Below are 20,841 nucleotides of genomic sequence, written 5' to 3'. Positions count from 1 at the left end.
TGTGTCCTCGACACGTGCGTAACTCCAACTTGATGGAAAGCCTATCATCGGAGTAGTAGGAAAGACAGCTGCATTCCTAATTAACTTTTCAAGAAACTCCTGCACTGATACAGCTAAAAGGCACAGAGCAAGTAACCCAAATGTACACTATCAATTGCTTGAGGGAAGTCACTTACCTGTGAAACTGTTATCACAAGGCCCTTGAAGGCTGGCAACCGCAAGTGGGAATATGCAGGGCTGGCAGCATGAGCTAACTTGTGCTGCTCCTGCTCCCAAAAGAGCCGCACCCAGCTTGGCTGCATCACTGGAATCTTCCGATTGGCAGCTACATGATATTTTTTTGATCCAACGTCTCCTGCACAAGCATCAGCAAGGATGGGTGATGCATAGGTCGACAAAATAAACAGAACTTGCTCAGACTCACTCACAAAATATATATTTGCTTAGGGCTTCACTCATACTAACTCAGATTTGTGAAATTATGGATACACTCATACTAATGGAACCATGAGCTTATTCAGATTCTGGGAATCACTCTCACTTGATTTGGACTTGCAGGCTTATAACTAAGGTTCTGTATTTATTCTTACAGTTAACTTTTGGGCAAATTCGAAGGGCGTTTTTCAGAGTTTATTTCCTTCAAAGAAATTTTTAGTTTTTTGGTGCATTTCTATTTATGAGGACACTAATGGGAAACAGAATCAGTTTAGACTGAGTAAGTATTTTTGAAGCACTCTAGTTTCATTAATTTCGCGGCCATGGGTTGATTATTAGAAGAGAAAACGATGGTCAAAGTTTCATTTTGAATCTATCACCAAACCACCAGGTCTGGTGCGCATCAGTGTGACATCACGGATGGCAAAGTATTTTTTCACATATTGGCCGTTGTGGTTCAGTCAAAGATTTTGAAACTTCTTAAGTTCAGTCTTTAGCTATCTTCTAATACAATGCAAATCACTTTTACCACTAAAAGTTTAACTAGGCCTACGGAGTTACCGTCAAAACCCATATCATGGCTAGCTGGTGCGATAAATTCAAAGCAGCACTGCCACTCGTCTTTTCTCCTTGCCTGTTTTCTGGCTTACCAAGCATCTTCTCGTGGTAAGAATGTGTTTTGTGTTCTAGAAAGGTAATTTACACGACAGCTCAAATAATTTTTCTCTTTAGTGTGCCTTTAACATGCGATTACATGCCCCAAAATCGCAGTTTCCCAGGTTCGATTTAATTCTTCCAAAATTTAGGCAGCTAATCTCTAAAACAAGAACACATGGTCAGTACTAAAAAATCTTTCTTGAGCAACTGCTACCAGAACCATTGTCGACAACTACAACTCATTGTAATATATACAAGCATACTTTCCAGTGTTTGCATTCGCAAGTCTCCATGACACAGAACATAGAGAACGCCCTTTTGATGTTCGCACTAGATAATGGAAGGCTAGGAGATACAGTACACAACATAAAACCAGAGGCCAGTCATGTGCACACATGCGCCAGAAAACCATTGATTCAACATTCACATCGTATGCCGATACTAAAAAAAAAAAAAAAAATGTTTGCTATGTAGTGTAGATAAAGAGTTAGCTAGCTCAGGGGCGGGACTGCGCAAAGTCATTTTTGAGCAATTTCTGGAGCAAGTAAAGTTGCGTTTTGGAGCAGTTTGGAGCAGACAAAATTGTATTTTGGAGCGGGCCAATCTGAATTTTGGTAGAATAATGGAATATGGCAGCACACTTCAAAACCACGATGGAACACAGAATAAACCAACACGAGCACTGTACTGCAACTGCCTTAAGCAACGACTTAAGCTGAATTTTGAAGCAGATTACCCTGATACTGAAACCGTCTAGCGCATGCAAATTTTGGTAATAGTGCCTGTAGATTTTTAATTAGTGGTAGCAATCACAAAAACATGCATTCTGCAATAGCAAGTCCAAAATTTCCTAAAGTGACCCAGGACATTTTTTATAAATACATTTTTCTGTAATGTCTCATGAGGGTGGATGAAGTGCCTGGGAGTGCGCTTCACCATCAGACTGTATGGATAAGCCAGAGTTATGAACTGCTGTGGTTTACTGAAAGCCCTTTCTAAACAATAGAAATAGTTTCGCCTTGCTGCAAGCCAATCAGAATGCGAGGCGGTAGAAGAGCGCTTTGTAGATACAGCGTACTGGAATGTGGAAGAGTGGGTCGAGCGGCGGCACGGCGCATGCTTTCTTGTAAAGCCGAAAACATTGGTGGCACTACGATGAAACTATATATTTTCGTGCCAGCACTCATGATGATAGCGGAAATTTTTTTAAAATTACACAGTACAGTCGACACAGTAACAATTTCTGGGTCACCATATGTCGCTGCAGACCCAGAGAGCCACAGTCAACTCTGGGCTAGTATAATGTAGAACTATTCCAACCTGTTTTTATTCCAAATCAACGATAAGCCCTCCGTGATAGGTCAAGATGGTCCAGGCCTCACCCATATGGGCACAAAAACAGGCAGGAATAGTTTTACGGTACACCGGCCTTGGGGACAGAGACGCCCGCTCACTGAACCCACTGCAGTGCGCGCCTCCCTAATGCAGGATTCTTTCAGATTCCAGGAAATCAAAGCTTTGGCCGGCACTTCATTTACATAATGTAATTACTGCTACACCTTTGTATGCAAGCAGCTGTACTATCACGAACAAATGAAATGAATAAGAAATCACAAAGTACAAGACCTTTCTTAAGTAATAACTCGCTAGCACGATCTCGCGCTGCTAGTTATCAAGTTGACAAAGGTGGCATAGGGTTCACATTAAGCTTGAAGCCAAAATCATGCTGAGATTACATATTGGCAAAAACAGATAGGAAAGAATACGTTCTAGTTAGCCCTACTTGTTTAACTACCATATGGCCACATACTTATCATTCTCTTTCTAGGTATAGGTTTATGAGGTAGTTTCACTCTATGCAGGAAATAAAACACATGAAGGCACTATCAGCATAAATTCAAACGATAACCGTTCTGAGACTACTCCAATGTGTTATTTCATTTCCAGTTTAGGTGAAGCTGAGAACATTTGTAACAGTGGCTTAATTAAGACTTTGAAACGTACACATGGCACTACTCCATGCTTAGAAACTAGCTACCAGTCAACATCTAATTTTTCGGACTCCCTAGGGACCATGAAAACATCCGGAAAAACAAAAAAATGAGTGCATGCACTTTACTGCACAAAAAGCTCAAATCGTCACAGGCACGCCCAAAATAGCTCTGATGGCCTGCCAATACACTTATTAGTTGTATCGTAGATCGTACTTCAACAGGAGATGCCGGGCGCCTGCATGTATAATTAAGGAATACATATCATATCCCATGACAGCTGCCCCCAACACACCGCAATATATTGTGTATGCTCGACAGCATAACACTTCTGTATTGCGGCGAAACTGACTTTCGAGATTTGGCATTATGCGACGTGGCATGATTTCTGTGCTTCGAAGCTATCGGTCAAGATTACAAAGGTGGATTCGGTGCCATTGCTGACAGCAGCAAATTCCTTCGATGAAAATAATGGCGCCAAACAGCGAGAAGCTTGGCAGCAAACATCTGGCCTAGCATTCCCGCGGTGGTGGCTGCCAGCGAATCGGCGTGCGAGAGCGCCGGTTCGAGGCTGTGATATTGCTATGGAACAGTATTTGCAATGACGAAGAGGCCAGCAGTATGAAGACGACGATGACGATGGGAGGCTAGCACGGGCTGTTGCCTCTTGACCAAGTGCGGCGTATTTCCTTGTAAATATACTTGTACATAGCTTTTCGTCTGCGTCTTCGCACGTAACAATATAAACAAAATGGCAGTGGCCTCAATTAACGCTTTTTTCGACCTGCAGTCACAGCGAAAAAGTCGGGAAAATCAGATGGCAAAAGTTTTGCGTCCGAAATTGCGTCCATGCCTATTCTATTCATGCCAGCCAGGGAGTGCCGCGCCGCTAAATGCAGTCGCCCTGGCTGTTCCGACAGCAGCAACGAAAGCAGAGAGTGGTCACACGCAGGCCGGTCACTTCCCGAAAGCACTGAGAAGTCCAGTATCATAAGCGTGAAAAGTAAGAGAAACTGCGGGAGGTGCCAACGTGCGGTCCCTGGAATGTGAACGGCTGCACTCTTTTTCTTAAAACTAATCCGTTCGCTGTTCGCGACCACTGCCAAACGACATGCCGAAGCCGTTCTGGCACAGCGTGGCGCGATTTCGGTCAATTTTCTGTTTGGCGCAGTTTGGAGCAGGAATTGGTGTATCAAATTGGCGCAGTTGGCACAGAAGTCCTATTCCTGCTAGCTTTGAATGTTTTGCTATGAAGACGTTTATCGAACCCAATTTTTCAAGGTGGTGTATCAACCATGAACTAACTCCCATAATTTATGCCTCTTTCGTCATTTGAACTTTGATCTTAAAGCACAATTAAGACTCAGCAGGACATCTAAGCCTTACAGGCAGCATGCACCTAAATGATGGATAGCTTACCAGCCACAACATGTGTGACACTAGCTGTCAGTGGAGCCACAACAGAGCCACCCATTAGCTCCACTTGGTCTTTGATGCGTGCCCTCTCTTGACTGGCCAGCACAGAGCACGTGATAACCAGACCTCGAAAGGAAAGGCTGAATACAGGCTCTGGCCGACGGGGCAGAGGTTCCTGCACCTGAATAGCCATAGACACGCAGAGTGGGCCCACAACTCGTGCTTGAATTTGCCGCAGATGCTCAAATGCAGGGCCTTCAAATGGATCACAAACATACACTTCTGTTGGGTCTCGTTGCTTCTTTGTAAGACATGAGCAAGTTGTGATCCAACTCGGTTCCATAGAATCTATGCCAGCAGCCTTGAAAGCTGCCTGCATTGCAGGGGTTGCATCCACTGCTGCTGTGCCTTCAGGCAAGACAAACAGCAGCTTTCCATCTGGTGTGCTATCCATTGCTGTCAAAAGTCTAGGCCAGCAGCAGACGCACCACTTGTTTGCTTCCTTCCCAGAAAAGTCAGACAGCCTGCAGATACACATCACAAAATTAGTAATTAGTAATAAGGACAAAAATCAGAAAACAATGACGTGAAGATGCAAAGGTACTGCAAGCAGCTTTGATGCAGGAGAGAAACAGCTGTCCTCATTGAACAATATGCGCTGAAATGGTAGTAGGCATAATTACAATAAACTCAAGTAGCATGACTTCTGTCAAGAATAGAGATGAACATTTTGCAGACTTTTTAAAAGCTTTCTGCCAAAGATTATGTTACAGCAAAGAATTGCAAAGTGAGCATATGCATCTGCTCTTCATATATTAATGCTATGTACATACAATTTCCCTTTTTGAAAATCAAGCTTGTTCACACACTGAGACCAAAGAAACATTGGGTCTTACACATTTAATTTGAAATTTTAACCCTTCACTTTCACATGCCAGTCCTCAAGTTCATGTTGTTTACAGAAGAAACACTTTGATGGTGCAATGGAAAGTTAATCCTGTGAAACAAATGCTTCATAGAATGTTTATTTCTGAAGCTGTTCTATGTTTGTGGGCTCTTTATTGGTGCAAAACTTCTTCACAAGAATTTTCTAGCACTAAGTGTCTTGCACCACTATATTGTTTGCAGTCCACTTCTCTTTTTCAACTGATCTAAGCACCATTATGTACATACTGCCAGTCAGTGGCATAGCCAGAAGTTTGTAGGGGAGGGAGGGGGGTTCTTCGCCGACAACTACCACTCCACACCCTCCACCTCCTCTCTCCCCCCCTAGTCACGACCCTAGCTTTCTTTTGACGAGGCTGCACAGCACGCCCATGCACGGAACAGCGGACTCAACACCGCCTCAGTGGTGGTGGTTTCTTTCGTTATTTCATGGTTTATGCAACAGATGGCTGGATTAGCAGCAAATACGATGCCACAGTAGCTTTTTCATGTCGCCACATTAAAATTTTAGATTTCAAAGGAGCGAAAAATTTCCTTTCTCAATTTCACAAACTTTCCGATTTAATAAAATAATTTGAGTATGGTCAGCACTTAAATTGAGTGAGTTAAAATGAGTTTCAACTCTGTCTGCCTGTGTGCGTACGTGCATGTGTTTGTGTGTGTGTGTGTGTGCGCATGTGCATATACATATGGAAGTTGTACACCACACAAATACCAACTCCTAGCACTCCCTGGACAAAAATGCTCTAACAAGGATGCACATTTTTGCGCTGCCGAAATAACACTTTGCTTAACTTCTGACAAAAGTTTTTCATTGCTACGACGTGAAGCCACTTCACATCAAATTATGCTATCATCCTTATGCTAATTATAAAATGATGATATCAAGAATAACTAAAATTTTGTTAACAAATTAATGCATTTATATAATGTGTGCCAATGACCTAGCTGGTACATGACTTGGAAAAATGAACAGCGCCAAAAAACAGGACCAAACAAAAACAAGACGGTGCACTATCGTGTGTCTTCTTGCTTGCAGACCTGACTTGTTGCAGCCCAGGTAACAGTGGAGATAGCCGCTGTTTTCCAGCCAGATCTAGTGAGTGGTACACAGCTGTAGCGAGAGGGCGGGCACTATTTTGCAAGTAGCCTACCACTTATTCGCGCTTTCGGCATTGTGGGCACGCTATTACTCTAGATCTAAAAATACAGTAACGATGGTTTACCCTGGAACTTCAATAGTACCTTATGATGCAAGTTTCACTCACTTCCGGTGACCTGCTGTCCGACTTGTTTGAAGAGATGTTTGGAAGTAACTTGTGATCTTGGTATTATAGTCATCACGCGACACATATTGTTATTGATCACACTCGGGGATTGATGAGGCAGACAGTCCAAAGCAGGGCTGCTTCCCATTTAGAAGCCTTTGCGAAAATTACAGCATCCATAGTTAACAGTAAAATAAGGGCCAGTAGCTCCAAGATATTTGAAAGTGTTGTGTCTCCCAACACCAGTCTATTCTGAAAATTGCTGAGACGTTTAGTTAGGACGGGCTCTCTGCAGCAAGCAGCACATGTTACGATGGGCTAGGTGAGCCTCAGCTAGGCAACTAGCTAAGGCAGTCTGTTGTTGAGCGATCAGACAGTGACGAGACGCTCTCCCTATGTCCATAATTATCCACATTTTGCCAACTTTGCCGTTGACACCTTTAATCCATGTCCGCTCACCCTCTCCTCCTTGTATTCCTCACCCCACTCCCCTTAAAATTATTTTCTGTTAATCATTGTTGTACTAGTCAATATTCACCGGGTTGTTGAACGGCACGGTGGCCCCGAACATTCCTTTGTGTTTCTGCATGGACTTTGAGGCCTTTCCCCCACCTGCCCTCCCACCTGTTTGTTGTGGGAATTTCTTAGCTTCCCAGGCCCATCATCCTCGTCCTTGATATATTTTGCCGAGCACAAATCAGCGTTCTGTAGGTCTTTGTCTCATTTTCTCACAGTTTTCATTCTTAACAGCACGTAGAATCTAGCCTAACAGCAAGCTTTTCGCAAGTTTACTAACATAATGAAAGTCAGAGACAAGGGAAGGAAAAAGGAAAGGGGGTGTGTGCTTATTATGCATTTCCTAAACAGGCAAGTCGCCATATTTTTGGAATGTTTTTCTTCTGTGCTATGTGGTCGAAGATTCGGTTTAGCACCAGAAATGAGAAGCTCTTCGACAACACGAGAGCATGGTGGAGAGCAACAATGCCTTCAAGTTTTATGCACGCGCTCGTCCCATCTTTATCCGAGTGTGGAATATTTAGCGCCGATTCCCCCTCAGCAGTTAAGTTTAACAGAACACAATCCAAAATGAGGCAGACGCGCTACATGAGTGGGGCCGCAATGTTCCGTGCACGGAAGAGGGGCCACACCATCGTGTGGTACTAGAAAGTCGAGAAGTTGCGTAAACGCAAAAACGTGACAGCACGACAGCACGAAAATCGCGTCTTCTGCCCAGTGACAAATTGATAACAGTGACAATTCGGCGAAAAACAAATCCCTGTCAAAAAAAGCGAGGTACACGTGACAATATGGTGCAATGACGTCATCGTGGCCGCCATTTTTGGGTAGTAGCCTGGTCAGATGCTGCGTCCATGACGTCATGTGAGAACTAGCGATAAGAAACCTATCAAGGCTACAGCATAATGTGCAAAAAAGGCGCCAGAAAACAAAGCTATATTTTTGGCTGTGTTGAGCTTGGATTCAGTGGTGGAACTCACAGCCAAATGAGGGAATCAAAGCAGATGGGCTCATGTTGTGACACCAATTTTAGTAGCACTGGTCAGCAATCTGTCAGTGGCCGAGATGGCATTCCTCGGCGTGTTGAGTGGCCACAGACATAGGTGAGCACTAAACAGGGTCAGAATGGTACAGGAAGATCGTGGTGACGGTGCTGAAGGGCTCACGGCCATAAATGAGAGAGGCAAGAATCTGGTAGTGGATTGCGAGGCAGTGCTGTAGGCTGCTAGGTCCCAAATGTGCTCTTGAGACAAAAGAATGACAACACAGTAGTGCGAACAAACATAAGGGCATTTAATGCACCTTTCCTACATAAATTCCAGCTAGCCAAATCACTACCAACATTTCATGCCAATGGGCACTGACGAATTAAGGAAGTTCGACTCAAGGCAACAGGATAGCGAGCAAATATGTCCGCTCCTATGCCTCCTAATCGTTCACGTGTAGTCATGCGAACAGTGTCGCATTTGAACTATCGAGTTTGTTTATCGCAGTGCCCAGCTCCAAAGCTCTCGAGACGGTCCCGCGAAGCATGTCGGTGCATGCGCAACACATCCGTGCCACTTGCCAGCCCCAAGCCAAGGAGAACAGGCTGCTTCCTTTTTCGCCTGAGTAACCCCACCATTACGTGGCATTAGCGCCATCTCTCGTACTATCTGCAACACACTGACCAGTGCTGGTGCATAGCTACCCGGAGAAGGCAGATTACAGGAGATGTGAGAGCCATGCGGGGAAAACAACATCATTGGACACATGAAAGTTGAGCATATGTTACAAGGCATATGTTACAGATGAAAACACAAGGTCCCAGTTGGAATGGTCCAAGGCAACATATGCTGAAAGCATGTCGCCAAGAGTTCTGTTAAATGGTTATATTTAGCTAGTCCATGGATGATAAGCTGCAGTGGGACAATGAGTATTTCATCATTCAAAGAGACTGCGTAACATTCAAGAGAAATGGAGCCTTGATCCCTTAGTAGTTGGTGAGAGCATCAAGGCAGAGGACGAAGTTAAGCAGTATGAACGAGGTAACATTGCATGCTGTTGTGGCAGGTAAAACAATGGTGTATCTGCATACTGTGGCAAATGATCCACAGCAATAACAATCCAACGGTTGCCATGGCCAGTGCACAGTAAGGGTTAAAAGTTACACATTCCTTGCCATTTGGAATGTTTGTTCATTTGTTTTTCAAAGCCCCTTTTGACACACCTGTCATGTTCCAGACCTGAGAATTAGGGAGTCTTGAATGGGAGGGATGACAGTTCATTTGATCAACCCAGTTACTTTTTAATTTTTTATTGAATGCTTCCTGTGTACTACAATCACAAAGAGACCATTGTAATAGACATTGTGATGGTCATTATCAAACCACACGGCCACTAGACTCGGGGTGCTATTTTCTGCACGGCACTATACTACAACAAAGTTGAATTCGCCTTTTTGTCAATTTTGATAGGCTCACACGGCAGCTATGTTTTAATTAGCTTAAAACGCTAACATGGTGGAATACGACAGTGTTCAGAATAGCACCTTCAGTGCACCAGTGAACACAATAGCACAAAAGGCACGAAGACACTGATAAATAAGATGCCTGGATGCCAGTGTTGCTATTTATGGAAAGATTCTACAAAGAAATATGATACAGTAAACCGTCGTTCAACTTGAACTCTAGTCTCGAAATATTTTTTTTCTGGCTTGATATCAACTGTATTTTTCACCTGTTATCTCAAATTGCTTTTGTGCCATTCTCCGGATATCTCGAACTCATGACTCAGAAAAAGGTGAGAAAAAGTCTTTACCCAAAGCAGTCCATACTTGTGCACAGTTGCGATGTCACGAAAAAGTGAGAGGACTACGAGTTTATAGTGAATTCTGCTTCATTGTACGCCACTCTTATCCACCATTTACGGCCAGTGCGATCTCACTGATAATGCAGGCGGAGTGCCGCTTTGGCCATTACGATAAGGTACGTGTGACCTCCGCAACATGCACGCTCAGGTGTGCACGGAGCATAGTGTAGTGTGCTTATTCACTATGCTCTGTGTTTCTATGCTTGTGAAACCATACGCTAGGCCATGCCGCGCGCTATGCCTGCTGCGCCAAATGTTTAGTATGTTGTTGCCATTTTCTTAACAAGTTCGAGGCCACGATTTTGTAGCAATGCCTTTTGTGAGCCATTTCTTATCACGCATCAGTGGTCATACTGATGCTCTACCCGTGTTATTAATTGGATAAGCCAGCCGAGAATGGTGAATAAAAGAGTGGCATATAATCAAGCAGAAGGCATGACTACAAAATCCCGGCCCTGGGGCAGTAATACTGATTATTTTGGATACGAGCACTTTCGCAATATTTCGCATAACTAGGCTTTGGGCAGGTGGGTGCCTACTTACAACAGCGTAGCTTGGCTCTGAGTAAGGATTGCTGTTGCCCATAGACGTCCAATGTGTCAGGAGCCAAGTCACACAATATCTCGCTAAAGTGATCAAGCGAAAATACCACTCCAGGGATATTGATCTTTTACAAAGAATTTAGCGACTACTGTCGCCTATTTCGAAAGGCTCAATGTGGTCTATGCGCGGCCAAGGGCTGACATTTTTGTGAATTTGCTTACGTAGAAACTCTGCTTATCCAAAAAATTTTCCCAGTTTTTACAAGCTTGAGTTATTGGAAATTTACTGTATATAAGGCCCAACATTGTCAACAACGTAAACACCAGCGTGGGCTGGTGTGTGCGGCTGGTGATGCTGAGCATTCTGGAGCCCATGTATTAAGCTATCTATCTACAGCAAGGGTTCTCAAGCATGTTGGTCCCAAGGAACCCTGGTAAGCTCCTTGACGCGCCGAGGAACCCCCTCAACGCAGGGTGTCTACCAAGTTGACATTTCCAAATTCCCTGAGTTTTCCAGGTTTGCCCTGAGTGCTTTTGCAAAATTCCCTGAGTGATGCAGAACTATGTTTCATGTCAAGATGGGCTGAAACCATATCGCCCGATACTGTCACTCTAGTAAGCATATTAAACAAATTTTTTTTAAAATGACTTAATCCAATTCGAATACTAAGGAGTAGTGTTTATGTTATTCAAAAAGAGAATGTAATGGAGGTGTTAGTAAAATGCACAGCAAATAAAATGTCTTCGAAAAAAATTGCAAATGGAGTAGGGCATTCTCAAATACAAATAAAAAGGAGATGCATATAGAAGCAAACATTTTCAAATATGAGCTATTTCTATGAACTGATAGCAAGCTCAGTGGTATGAGGCCCAAACTTAGTCACAATTGAGATTCTCTCTCAACAGCTCGTAAGTCAACCTCAACAGTCCTGACGTACTCTCAGCCTGTGCACGATGCCTCAGTGTTGTGTTTCACTGCTTTAAAGAGTTTATTTTGGTTTGGATGAGGGACACCTGCATCTCAGCATCAGCCAACACATTTTTTTAACTCAAGCTCCTTCGAAAATGCGACGGCACACTTCCTTTCCCATTCATTCCTCAATGCATAGGTCCTTTCTGTTCTTGTCCTCCTTCCGCCACACGTTCACCCCACGGACAATTTGAAGCATCTGCTTGGTCAGTTGCACAGTCTACGCATGATTTTTCAAACTCCCTAGGGGCGGCGCAAATGTCCCGAAAAATCGGTCAGTTGAAAAAAATAAATGCATGTCATTTACTACCCTTAAGGGTTCAAACCGCCACAGGAACATTAGAAAATGCTCTGAAGGCCTGTCGGTACACATATTAGGCATATCAGTGCTCGTACTGTGACAGGAGATACCGGGTGCACGTGTGTATAATTAAGGACTACATACTGTGTCTCGTGGTATAGCCCCTTCCCATGCTTATGTTTCACTGCAATACTTTTGCGTATGGTTCACCAAGTAACATATCTGTACAGAGGCGAAGCTGACTTTGGGGAACAGGCATTATGCAACGCACCATGCTTTCCAATCTTCTAAGCCAATCGCGAGGACCACAATGGCAGAGTCGGTGCCATTGCTGACAGCAGTGAAATTTTCAATGAAAACATGGCACCGAACGGCAAGAAGCTTAACAACGAACGTCAAAGCGGATACGTCTACCGTTGCCACAGTGGTGGCTATGGCTGCCAGCGGATCTGCGTGCGAGAGCGCCGGTTTGAGACGGCAAGGTAATCAAAACGGCAGTGATGGTGGCTTTGATTAATGCCGTTTTGGACCTACGGTCACGGCAAAACGTCCGGAAAATCGGACGGCGAAGGGTTGTTTTGTCCGAAATTTCAGACTTTCTGATACATTGACTCTAGGGAGTACGTTGGTGGTGTTGCAAAGCTGTCCAAATTATCGGGCATCCAGATAGTCGTTCGTTGACTGTACAAGGGCAACTCCTCCAGCCGACGAAAGGGCGTCAAAGACGATTCATTACGATTCCCGTCTGTTACTCGACCCAGCATTACCGCAACTTTCGACCCTTTCTATAAAATTACAGCTAATTTTCCCTGACAGAGGTAGTTTTCCCCGAGTTTTTCCAGACTACTCAAAATCCCTGAGAATTCCCGGTTTTCCCAGTCGGTACACACCCTGCAACCTCTAATAGAGAGGCTAGGCGCAGTGCACAACATGTTTGGGGCCAATGGCAGTGTTGGGCAGGCTACTTCGACGGTGACATGCAACCCACGTGGTCGAAACTGGGTGCAATTGTTACGAGCTAAGACAAGACAGCATCGCAACCAAAGCATGCCGAGAAAGAATGACAGTTTTCAGTGTTTATCACACGGAGACACTTATTACATTTCATCCCAAGAGGTCTTAGAATTTGTGCGGACTCTACTTTGAACATGGTGAAATATTGTAAATTTGGATTTTACGGGACCGAAAAAAATTTCTGAATTAAACGAACGTCGAATTATCGAGGGTATCAAGAAACCAATAAACAATGCTTACTACATCAACACACTTTCACTTACTGAATGAATCGGCAAATTCTGTTTCTATTTTGCACAAGAGCAGTGCAGAATCTGCAATTCTCATCACCTTGTGACTGATTAGCGCTCGCAGTGGCGAAGGCGTCGCGACTTCCTTCGCAGCGCAGTTACGGCGTGCATCTTCACCTGAGACGCGCTTTTCAATACCACGCACACATCCCGATTTTCACCCGTGAGCTATTGGCCAACAAATCCTCTGTCCATCACGATATAGCAGGTGCTCTTTATATTCAAGAGCTTTGCAGTGAGTCAAAGCAAAACTGCTGTTTGCTGCAACCTCTGCGGATGAAACCGCGGTGGTTATTGATGCAATCATGGATGGCTACTATGCTGTTATGAAGGCAGAAGGCAGGCAGCCAGGCGTGAAAGCATCCGGATTTATGAGTGGCAATAAATGCAAGAATAAAGGCTTAAGGGCACAATTAGGCATGAAGCGTTCCAGCGTTGCTGTCAGTCACGATTACGTACAATTTCCACTGATGACTATGAAAATGCAGACTCTGCCACTTCGTTTCTGTTGGGTGCTAGCACCGTTTTTCCTTTTCTGTGCCGTGCATTTGACGTACTCCGAGCTTGCCTAGCTACTGTACTAGAACCAGCTGGATTATGCTGCTCCATGCATTTAATTTGTAATCCTCCAACGTATACGTCAGCGCACACGCTAGCGGAACACATCTGAATATGGCAGAAACGCACATGGTTCCCTGTGATAGCCACCTGGTGAGCATGGAACCAAAGAAAATTTATCAGTGGCTCGCGAAACCCTGAGTAGAGGCCTGCGGAACCCTTAGGTTCCATGGAACCCACTTTGAGAACCCATGATCTACTATACTGTGTTTAGTGAGGGACACAACTGATTCAGCACTAGCAGCATGGCATACTAAAATTCTACTTGCTGTGGCTGAAATGACAGCATCACAGTGGCATTACAGTTCTGTAATAAGAATGGTTCAGTTACACCTTTTTCTTGTGAGCGTGGCAAATCGATGGCTTTTTTTTTGCATATGAAAATCAGAAAGTGCGATTTTAAGGAGATGCTGACGAAAGCATGGTATCCTGTGTTTGCATTGACTAAAGAAAAACAAACAATGATCACTTAACACTGTCATAACAAAGTGTGGAAATAGTTTGCTTTGAACAATGCAACAGCCTTGCAGATATTCAGTTATGGTACATACAGAGTGAGCTCTCAACTAACTCTCAACTTTCCATGTGCACCAAACTATACAGTTTCACTCATGCGATAACAGCAGCGAGAGTGCGGCCCCAAGAAACTTCCAGTCATGGGCCTTATCAGTCTACTGCACCTGAACACAAATAGCGTTTTTAAATTGTTTCACTGTGCAGAAAGTTTATATTTAAGTTTTGAGATAAAAGACATGCACATTATGCCTCAAGAGTAATAGATAAAATTTTTTATATAACTTACGGCAATCTTGACTTGTAAAATAGTTATTTACAGAGAAAAAGTGTTGAAAATCTGTGTGCTTAGATTTTAGCACACTCCTGCTACTAGATATCGCCACCAATGCCTTATTTGCTCGCCACACTTAGCGGGTTACGTCAATGGGCACATCTGGAAGCTGTCCAGGACCTATGTTTGTGAACAGCGAAAAGGTTTATAGTACCAGCTACCAATGCACAAAAGAGCACAACTATCAATGCACTCGTAAACTAGAAGCAGCTAATCAGCCAAAGCAGTTTTCCTATGTGTTAACAACAGTACCCTGGCTACGAACATCAAATATCATGCAGAGCTTGTCGAAACTCTGCAAGGTGGATGGAAATGCTCCAGCACAGAGAGAGAGAGAGAGAGAGAGGGATAATAGTTACTAGTCCCATATGAACTAAGGCCCCAGTCCGGGCCTCCTGCACACAAGATTAGGAATTGCTGGAGAGCCACATGAAGGATGCCATGTGAACATTCACAGTGGTGTCGCATTGCAGCACAAGATAATTATTTGAAAAGGGTGAGACTATCTGCAAAGTTTGCAATGACTGGAGGGCACAGGTGACAGTCAAGGTTACCTCTATAAGGGGTTAAACAGCCCCTCACTTGGCTCTATTGGAAATGTTTGTTATATATGTCATGAAGCCGTGCTTTCAAAAGGCAGTCTTCACTGCCTATGTATCTAATCTCACCCACTTTGCCCCCACTAGCGTCTGTAATAGGTATTCCTTCTCTGCGTTTTCCCACGTTTAGATCATAAGCCCTGCCTCTTTTTTGCTTCTCTTTCTTGCATGGTAAGTTTGCAAACCAGGCACAGGTGACAGGGAGGGCGTGGACATAGCCTTAGCTATGCACAAAGTGTCAAGATCATGTCACCTTCAAGTTACAATCTCAAAAAGAATAGTATTCCTCATCACGCTTGATTCGTTGAGCTCATGTCACCACCGTGTTCTTAGTGCAGCATGGTGTTGCTTGACCCTCAGTAGCATGGGCTGCATCTGCGCTCAAATCTCCTGGCAGCTGTACAGTAGTGATTGACACATGCACCTCAGTATTTCCTCTGATGACACATATAAACAGCTTCCATCACCAACTGACTGATGTAAACCATACAATGCGACCAGCAGAACAGCGAGTAAAGGACTACTGAAGCAGCAGGCAAAAATGACATACCCACGTATGATAATTAGGTTAATGCATCAGCTTGGCCATTTTGATCACATTGCCATCAGTGGCCTTACGTTTGGAAAGACCTGTAGCAAGCTGCAATATGGTAGTTTCTGAAGCCCCAGTAAATGGAAGGTGAATGAGCGAACAGCATGTACTAACTGCCTAGCAGATGCTAGGCATTTGGGATTGGCTAAAGAACTATCATTGACACAGGTGTCTGAAAAAGTGATCCATTTCGGAGCAAGGAAAGGTACACATATCACCAAACAAAATACCAGAGAAACCTTCACTGCCGTGACTGAAACGAAAGGGAAAGTGCAAGTACTGATAAATGCCATGGCCATTTTCGCTAAAGTGGACTTCGACGCAGAAGTGTCTGTTGTGCCGTCGAGTTGCCCAAGATTGCAGACTTGACTACAAAAGCCAGATGAGGTAATGCGGGGCATGGGTGGCAAAATGCTTGATGTACTAGTGAAATTTGTTGCCAAGATAGTGCGAAAAGGAAAGGCTGCCAGTCAAACTTGCTATGTCATTAGTCCACTGCACAATGCACTTCAGCGATTGCTAGCACTCAAAATTTCAAACTACAGACAACAGCACCTAGTTATATTTATTTCTAATTTGGTTACTTAGTTTTTTTTATCTTCCTTTCTCTCATTCTTTTAATTTTTATATTTGCTTCTTTTTTTCCCACGAGCACCATTTTCTGCCACTTCTTTTATTCTCTTTCAGAGAGACGATAGCTCACTAACTTCTAACAGAGCAGATATCCCTCCTTTCATTATCCAGGCCCCTTACATGAAAAAAGGAACCTACATTGACACATGAACTGGCTGACACATGACGCTACCCTCGTATTGCTTGACAGACATTGAATAGCACACCTTTCTTTTCAAATCTACACCCTCGCCCACCCAGCTTATCCCCCTCTCCCTTTAGAAGACCTGTACCTACATATACACCATGCCAAGGAAAGCATATGCCGCCTTGAAAAAGGCAAGTCTACTTGTCGAAACGTTGGCTCCGGCTTTCACCTTATCGTCTTGCTCATCGTCTTGCCCCATGTTTTCCCAGCTAGCACTACACTCTTACACAAACGTTCACCCTCTGGGGTGTATATTTACCACACAACAATAATCGTCATCTACCTTGCTTGTGTTTCCTTTCTTGAAAACGCTGGGCCCGCTACTTTCCTGTCGAGAATGCTCTGTCATGCTGATAACGCGCATGCTGTTCGTGACTTGGAAGTACCGGGCTTGCAGCGTTGAAGAAAGGAAATGCGGACAAGACAGATGATTATTGTTGTGCGGCAAGATAAAACCCAAAGGGTGCAATTTTGTTTAAGAGTGTAGAAGCACTCGGTGTGAAGTTTGCTGATACACTTAGCACAAGAACAAGTATAGAAGGCTCTCTTTCTGCAAATATTTGAAAGCCTAAGAACTTTGCCAGGTCAGTGCACAATCAGACTCTAGCTAGGGGTGGTTCTGCATGCCAATAATGTTCTATGTAGGATACCAATTCTGCTAAGAGAACTGTTGAAACAGGAAATTGAGAGATAGAACATATGGCGTCATCAGAAAAGTAGATGGCAATAGTTCCACTCATGAAACCATCAGGCAACGTGAGGGTATGTGTAGAACTAACCAACTTGAATAAATGTGTTGACCAAGAGTTTTACTTTGCTTACAGTGGATCAAGCTCTGGGTTCTTTCTAAGGTGTGGCTTCATTTCCAAAACTAAAGGCTGACTTGGGCTTCAACAAAGCTAGACTGAGTAAAGAGTTGGAAGCGCTCACACAACTACTGCTTCTGGTACATACTGTTGCACTGGTAGACACATTAGCACAGTGATACTTTTAGAAAAGAATGTCACAGATTTTGTCTGAAAATTTGAGTGTTGTCAATGTCATGGACAATATCTTGGTGTTTGGAAAGAGTAAAACTCAGCACGATGAGCGACTAGCTAATGTGATCTTGTGCTTTGCTACCGCAAATGTAACCTTGACTAGAGAAGTGCTTGTTTGGTATCAAGCATGTTTTTTGGGCCACATGATTGATGTAAATGGTATCTGGCCTGATCCAGCTAAGATAAGAGCAATCAATGATCTAGAGCCACCCAAGAGTGTAACATAGCTGAGAAGTTTACTTGCCATGACCAATCGCTTAGGCTGCTTTTTGCCGCATCTAGTGCAAGCCACAGCACCGATGCGTGCTCTTTTGCATAAAGAAACTGCGTGGCTCCGGTGCTGTGTTCAAGAAGAGTGATTCAAAAAATTAAAACTGATTTTTTCAGCGCAGTGTATGGCGATGTGTTACACTACACGACCAACAATTCTTTCAGTGAATACATCCTCATTTGGTCTCGGAGCTGTTTCATTACAGATACAAAAAGACTGGCAATGCAGACCAGCTGCTTTTACATTTTGTTCACTAAGGAAGACAGAGCATAGATACTCCCAGATCGAAAAAGAAGCACTTACGCTGACTTGGGCAGTTGAACTTAAATGCCGAGGTTGTATGTTCAAAAACCATGACCTGATTATGAGGCACGCCATAGTGAAAAACTCCAAATTAATTTTGACCACCTGGAGTCCTCTAATGTGCACCCAATGAACGTTACACAAGTGTCTTTGCAATTGACCCTTGTTTAAAAGCAGTCCATGCAGTCAAAAATTGAATGCGTGATCTTTGCTTAGCAGCTCAACGCCATAACTACTAAGTCACCACAGCGAGTACAGCAGATGAACCTTTATAAGGCACGTGGCTCAGAAGTTGTTTTTGAAATTGACCATAGACCATTGATATTTCTGTTAGGTCAGATGGCCACTGATGCAATGCTGCAAAGAATGCTATCACTTCTATGTCACATATGTGCTTGGTAGATTCCTTATTACTGGTGACATACATTTACAGTCCCCCCCCCCCCCCCCCAAAGGCACACAAGTCAAATACTGTGACTGTTCAAGAGGTAGCTGCTTATTCTAAAGCTTGTCTCTCTGGATTAGGAATGGGAGACAACTTCCAGATGAGATTGAAAGCGGGTCAAAGCCAGTGACAAGTTCTGCAAATCTTTGCGCAGCCTCTACAAGATGGGTTAGTCAAGGAAGCAAATTGTCCTTGTTATTTCAGACCATATTTGCAAGCTTGAGCCTGTCTTACACTGGTTGATAATCTGCCGTAGAAAGAAACGAGGCTGGTTATTCCAGTCTTAAGAAAAGAAGTCTGTACAAACTGCTTGAGAGTCGCCAAGGCACCTTGCATTGCTTAAGGGAGTATGAGCCACTCATTGTCTTACGTAACGGGCAGATTTAATTTTGAAGAAATTTAATTTCCAAGACTCACAAGTGGCAAATCGCGGGCAAAGGCTGCTAACCACGCCGCCAAGAAAACTCGAGACATCAAACGCAAGCTACAACTGAGGACTGCGGGCATACCGTCAGTGATGTCGTTCTCTCTGTCGCAGCCAATTGTGTGTGCAACCTCATAATTGAGAAATACTTTAATGAACCCTTGGGATTAACCCAGTGATAAACACAGGGGCCACACGTTTCAGCTTCGCTGAATAACCACCCTCACGGGATGAAAACTCAGACTTTTTTTTTTCTTTTGTGGCTTGTGTGTACAAAGACCAACCTCATCTTTCTTTTTGTAGCGCTTCTTTGGCGTGGTGAGAAGCTTCAGTGGGCATGAAGATTATCCTACAATCACGCACTTTGGCCAGATATTCAGGCTCGTGGGCCTAAACTGCTCGAAACGTTAAGAGGACAGGAACACACGACATTTAGAAACGCAGCTTCTGGGCTTCGTTGTATGCATTTTTTCCATTTGTGCAGTTTACCCTTCTTTCAGTATTAACCAACTGGCCCGATAAATCTTATTGCTGTAGGTGGATACCGCTTTCTCGTGGTATCACTAATTCGGAGAAGGGAGAACGCCAGCGAGCGTGAAACACGCGCAAACTGCCCGTCCGCACAGGCTCAAGGCTTCGGCGAGGCGTCTGCAGTGGAGCTTGATGGAACGGCGCTGCCATCTGGTGGCTGTCACAGAAGTGGCGACAGCGGCTGTAAGCGCGCGGGCGAGGAGCTCTACAACTGAAGCTAGTCTAGTAACGTTGTGCGTGATAGTATTTTCAGTAAGTTCATTGTTTTTAGACATTTAGCTTTGAGATATTTTATGTGTGGGATAAAAGTAAGCTTTGAGTCAAATATTATACCTAGAAATTTGTGTTCTTTGTTGACAGGTATTTCTTGTCCACACAGTTCCATGCACGGGTCTGGAACCAGGCCTCTCTTTCTTGTAAAGAGAACACACGAACTTTTGTGGGTGTTGATTTTAAACCCATTTTCGTCTGCCCACTTAGATATCTTGTTCAATCCCTGCTGTACTTGTCTTTCGCACACTGCAAGGTTACAGGACTTAAAACCTATTTGTATGTCATCTACGTAGACGGAATAAAATATAACAGGTAGTAATGAAGCGCGGAGTGTGTTCATCTTAACTATAAAGAGTGTGCAGCTGAGCACACCTCCCTGGGGTACACTAGTTTCCTGTATAAATGGACGTGAGAGTACATTTCCGACTTTCACGAGGAAGGTACGATTGGACAGACAACTTTCTATCATGTTTAGCATATTGCCATAAATGTCCATTCCCGACAAGTCTCGCAAGATCCCGTACCACCATGCTGTGTCGTACGCCTTCTCCATATCGTGGAATATCGATAAGAAAAACTGTTTGTGCACAAACGCATCACAAATATTCCATTCCATGTGCACGAGATGGTCGGTTGTGGACCGACCATCTCGTGCGCATTTAGATATCCAGCAGCCCAAATAGTGTTAAAAAGTGCAAGTAGTGACAGTTGTGTGTCAGTGTGTGCGTTCTTAATCATGCCGTACATTATTCTATTGGGTCCCGGTGCAGAGGTGTTGCATACGATCAAGGCAGCTCTCAGCTCGGCAATGCAGAAAGGACGGTTGTATGGTACGTTTTGTGGGGATTTCCGCTCAAATGCCTCACATTCTTCTATTTGTCTG

At 43.9% G+C, this 20,841-nt stretch overlaps 1 protein-coding gene across 2 annotated transcripts in view; it reads right to left on the bottom strand.

Moving 5' to 3' along the window:
- The window catches only part of mus101 (mutagen-sensitive 101), a 60,146-nt gene that overhangs the window by 19,639 nt on the left and 19,666 nt on the right, over positions 1-20,841 (bottom strand). For both annotated transcript variants that reach the window (XM_065443333.2, XM_065443342.2), the window contains exons 2-3: positions 4,503-5,023; positions 177-355 (exon numbers count right to left, since the gene is read on the bottom strand). In XM_065443333.2, the coding sequence (XP_065299405.1) occupies positions 177-355; positions 4,503-4,953 (630 nt within the window). In that variant the 5' untranslated portion in view covers positions 4,954-5,023. The remainder of the gene's footprint in view (positions 1-176; positions 356-4,502; positions 5,024-20,841) is intronic.

Source organism: Dermacentor albipictus, chromosome 1 (genome assembly GCF_038994185.2).
Source record: "Dermacentor albipictus isolate Rhodes 1998 colony chromosome 1, USDA_Dalb.pri_finalv2, whole genome shotgun sequence".
Taxonomy (NCBI): Eukaryota; Metazoa; Arthropoda; class Arachnida; order Ixodida; family Ixodidae; genus Dermacentor; species Dermacentor albipictus.
Note: the sequence above shows the minus strand (reverse complement) of the source record. Positions and strands in the feature narration are given on the sequence as shown.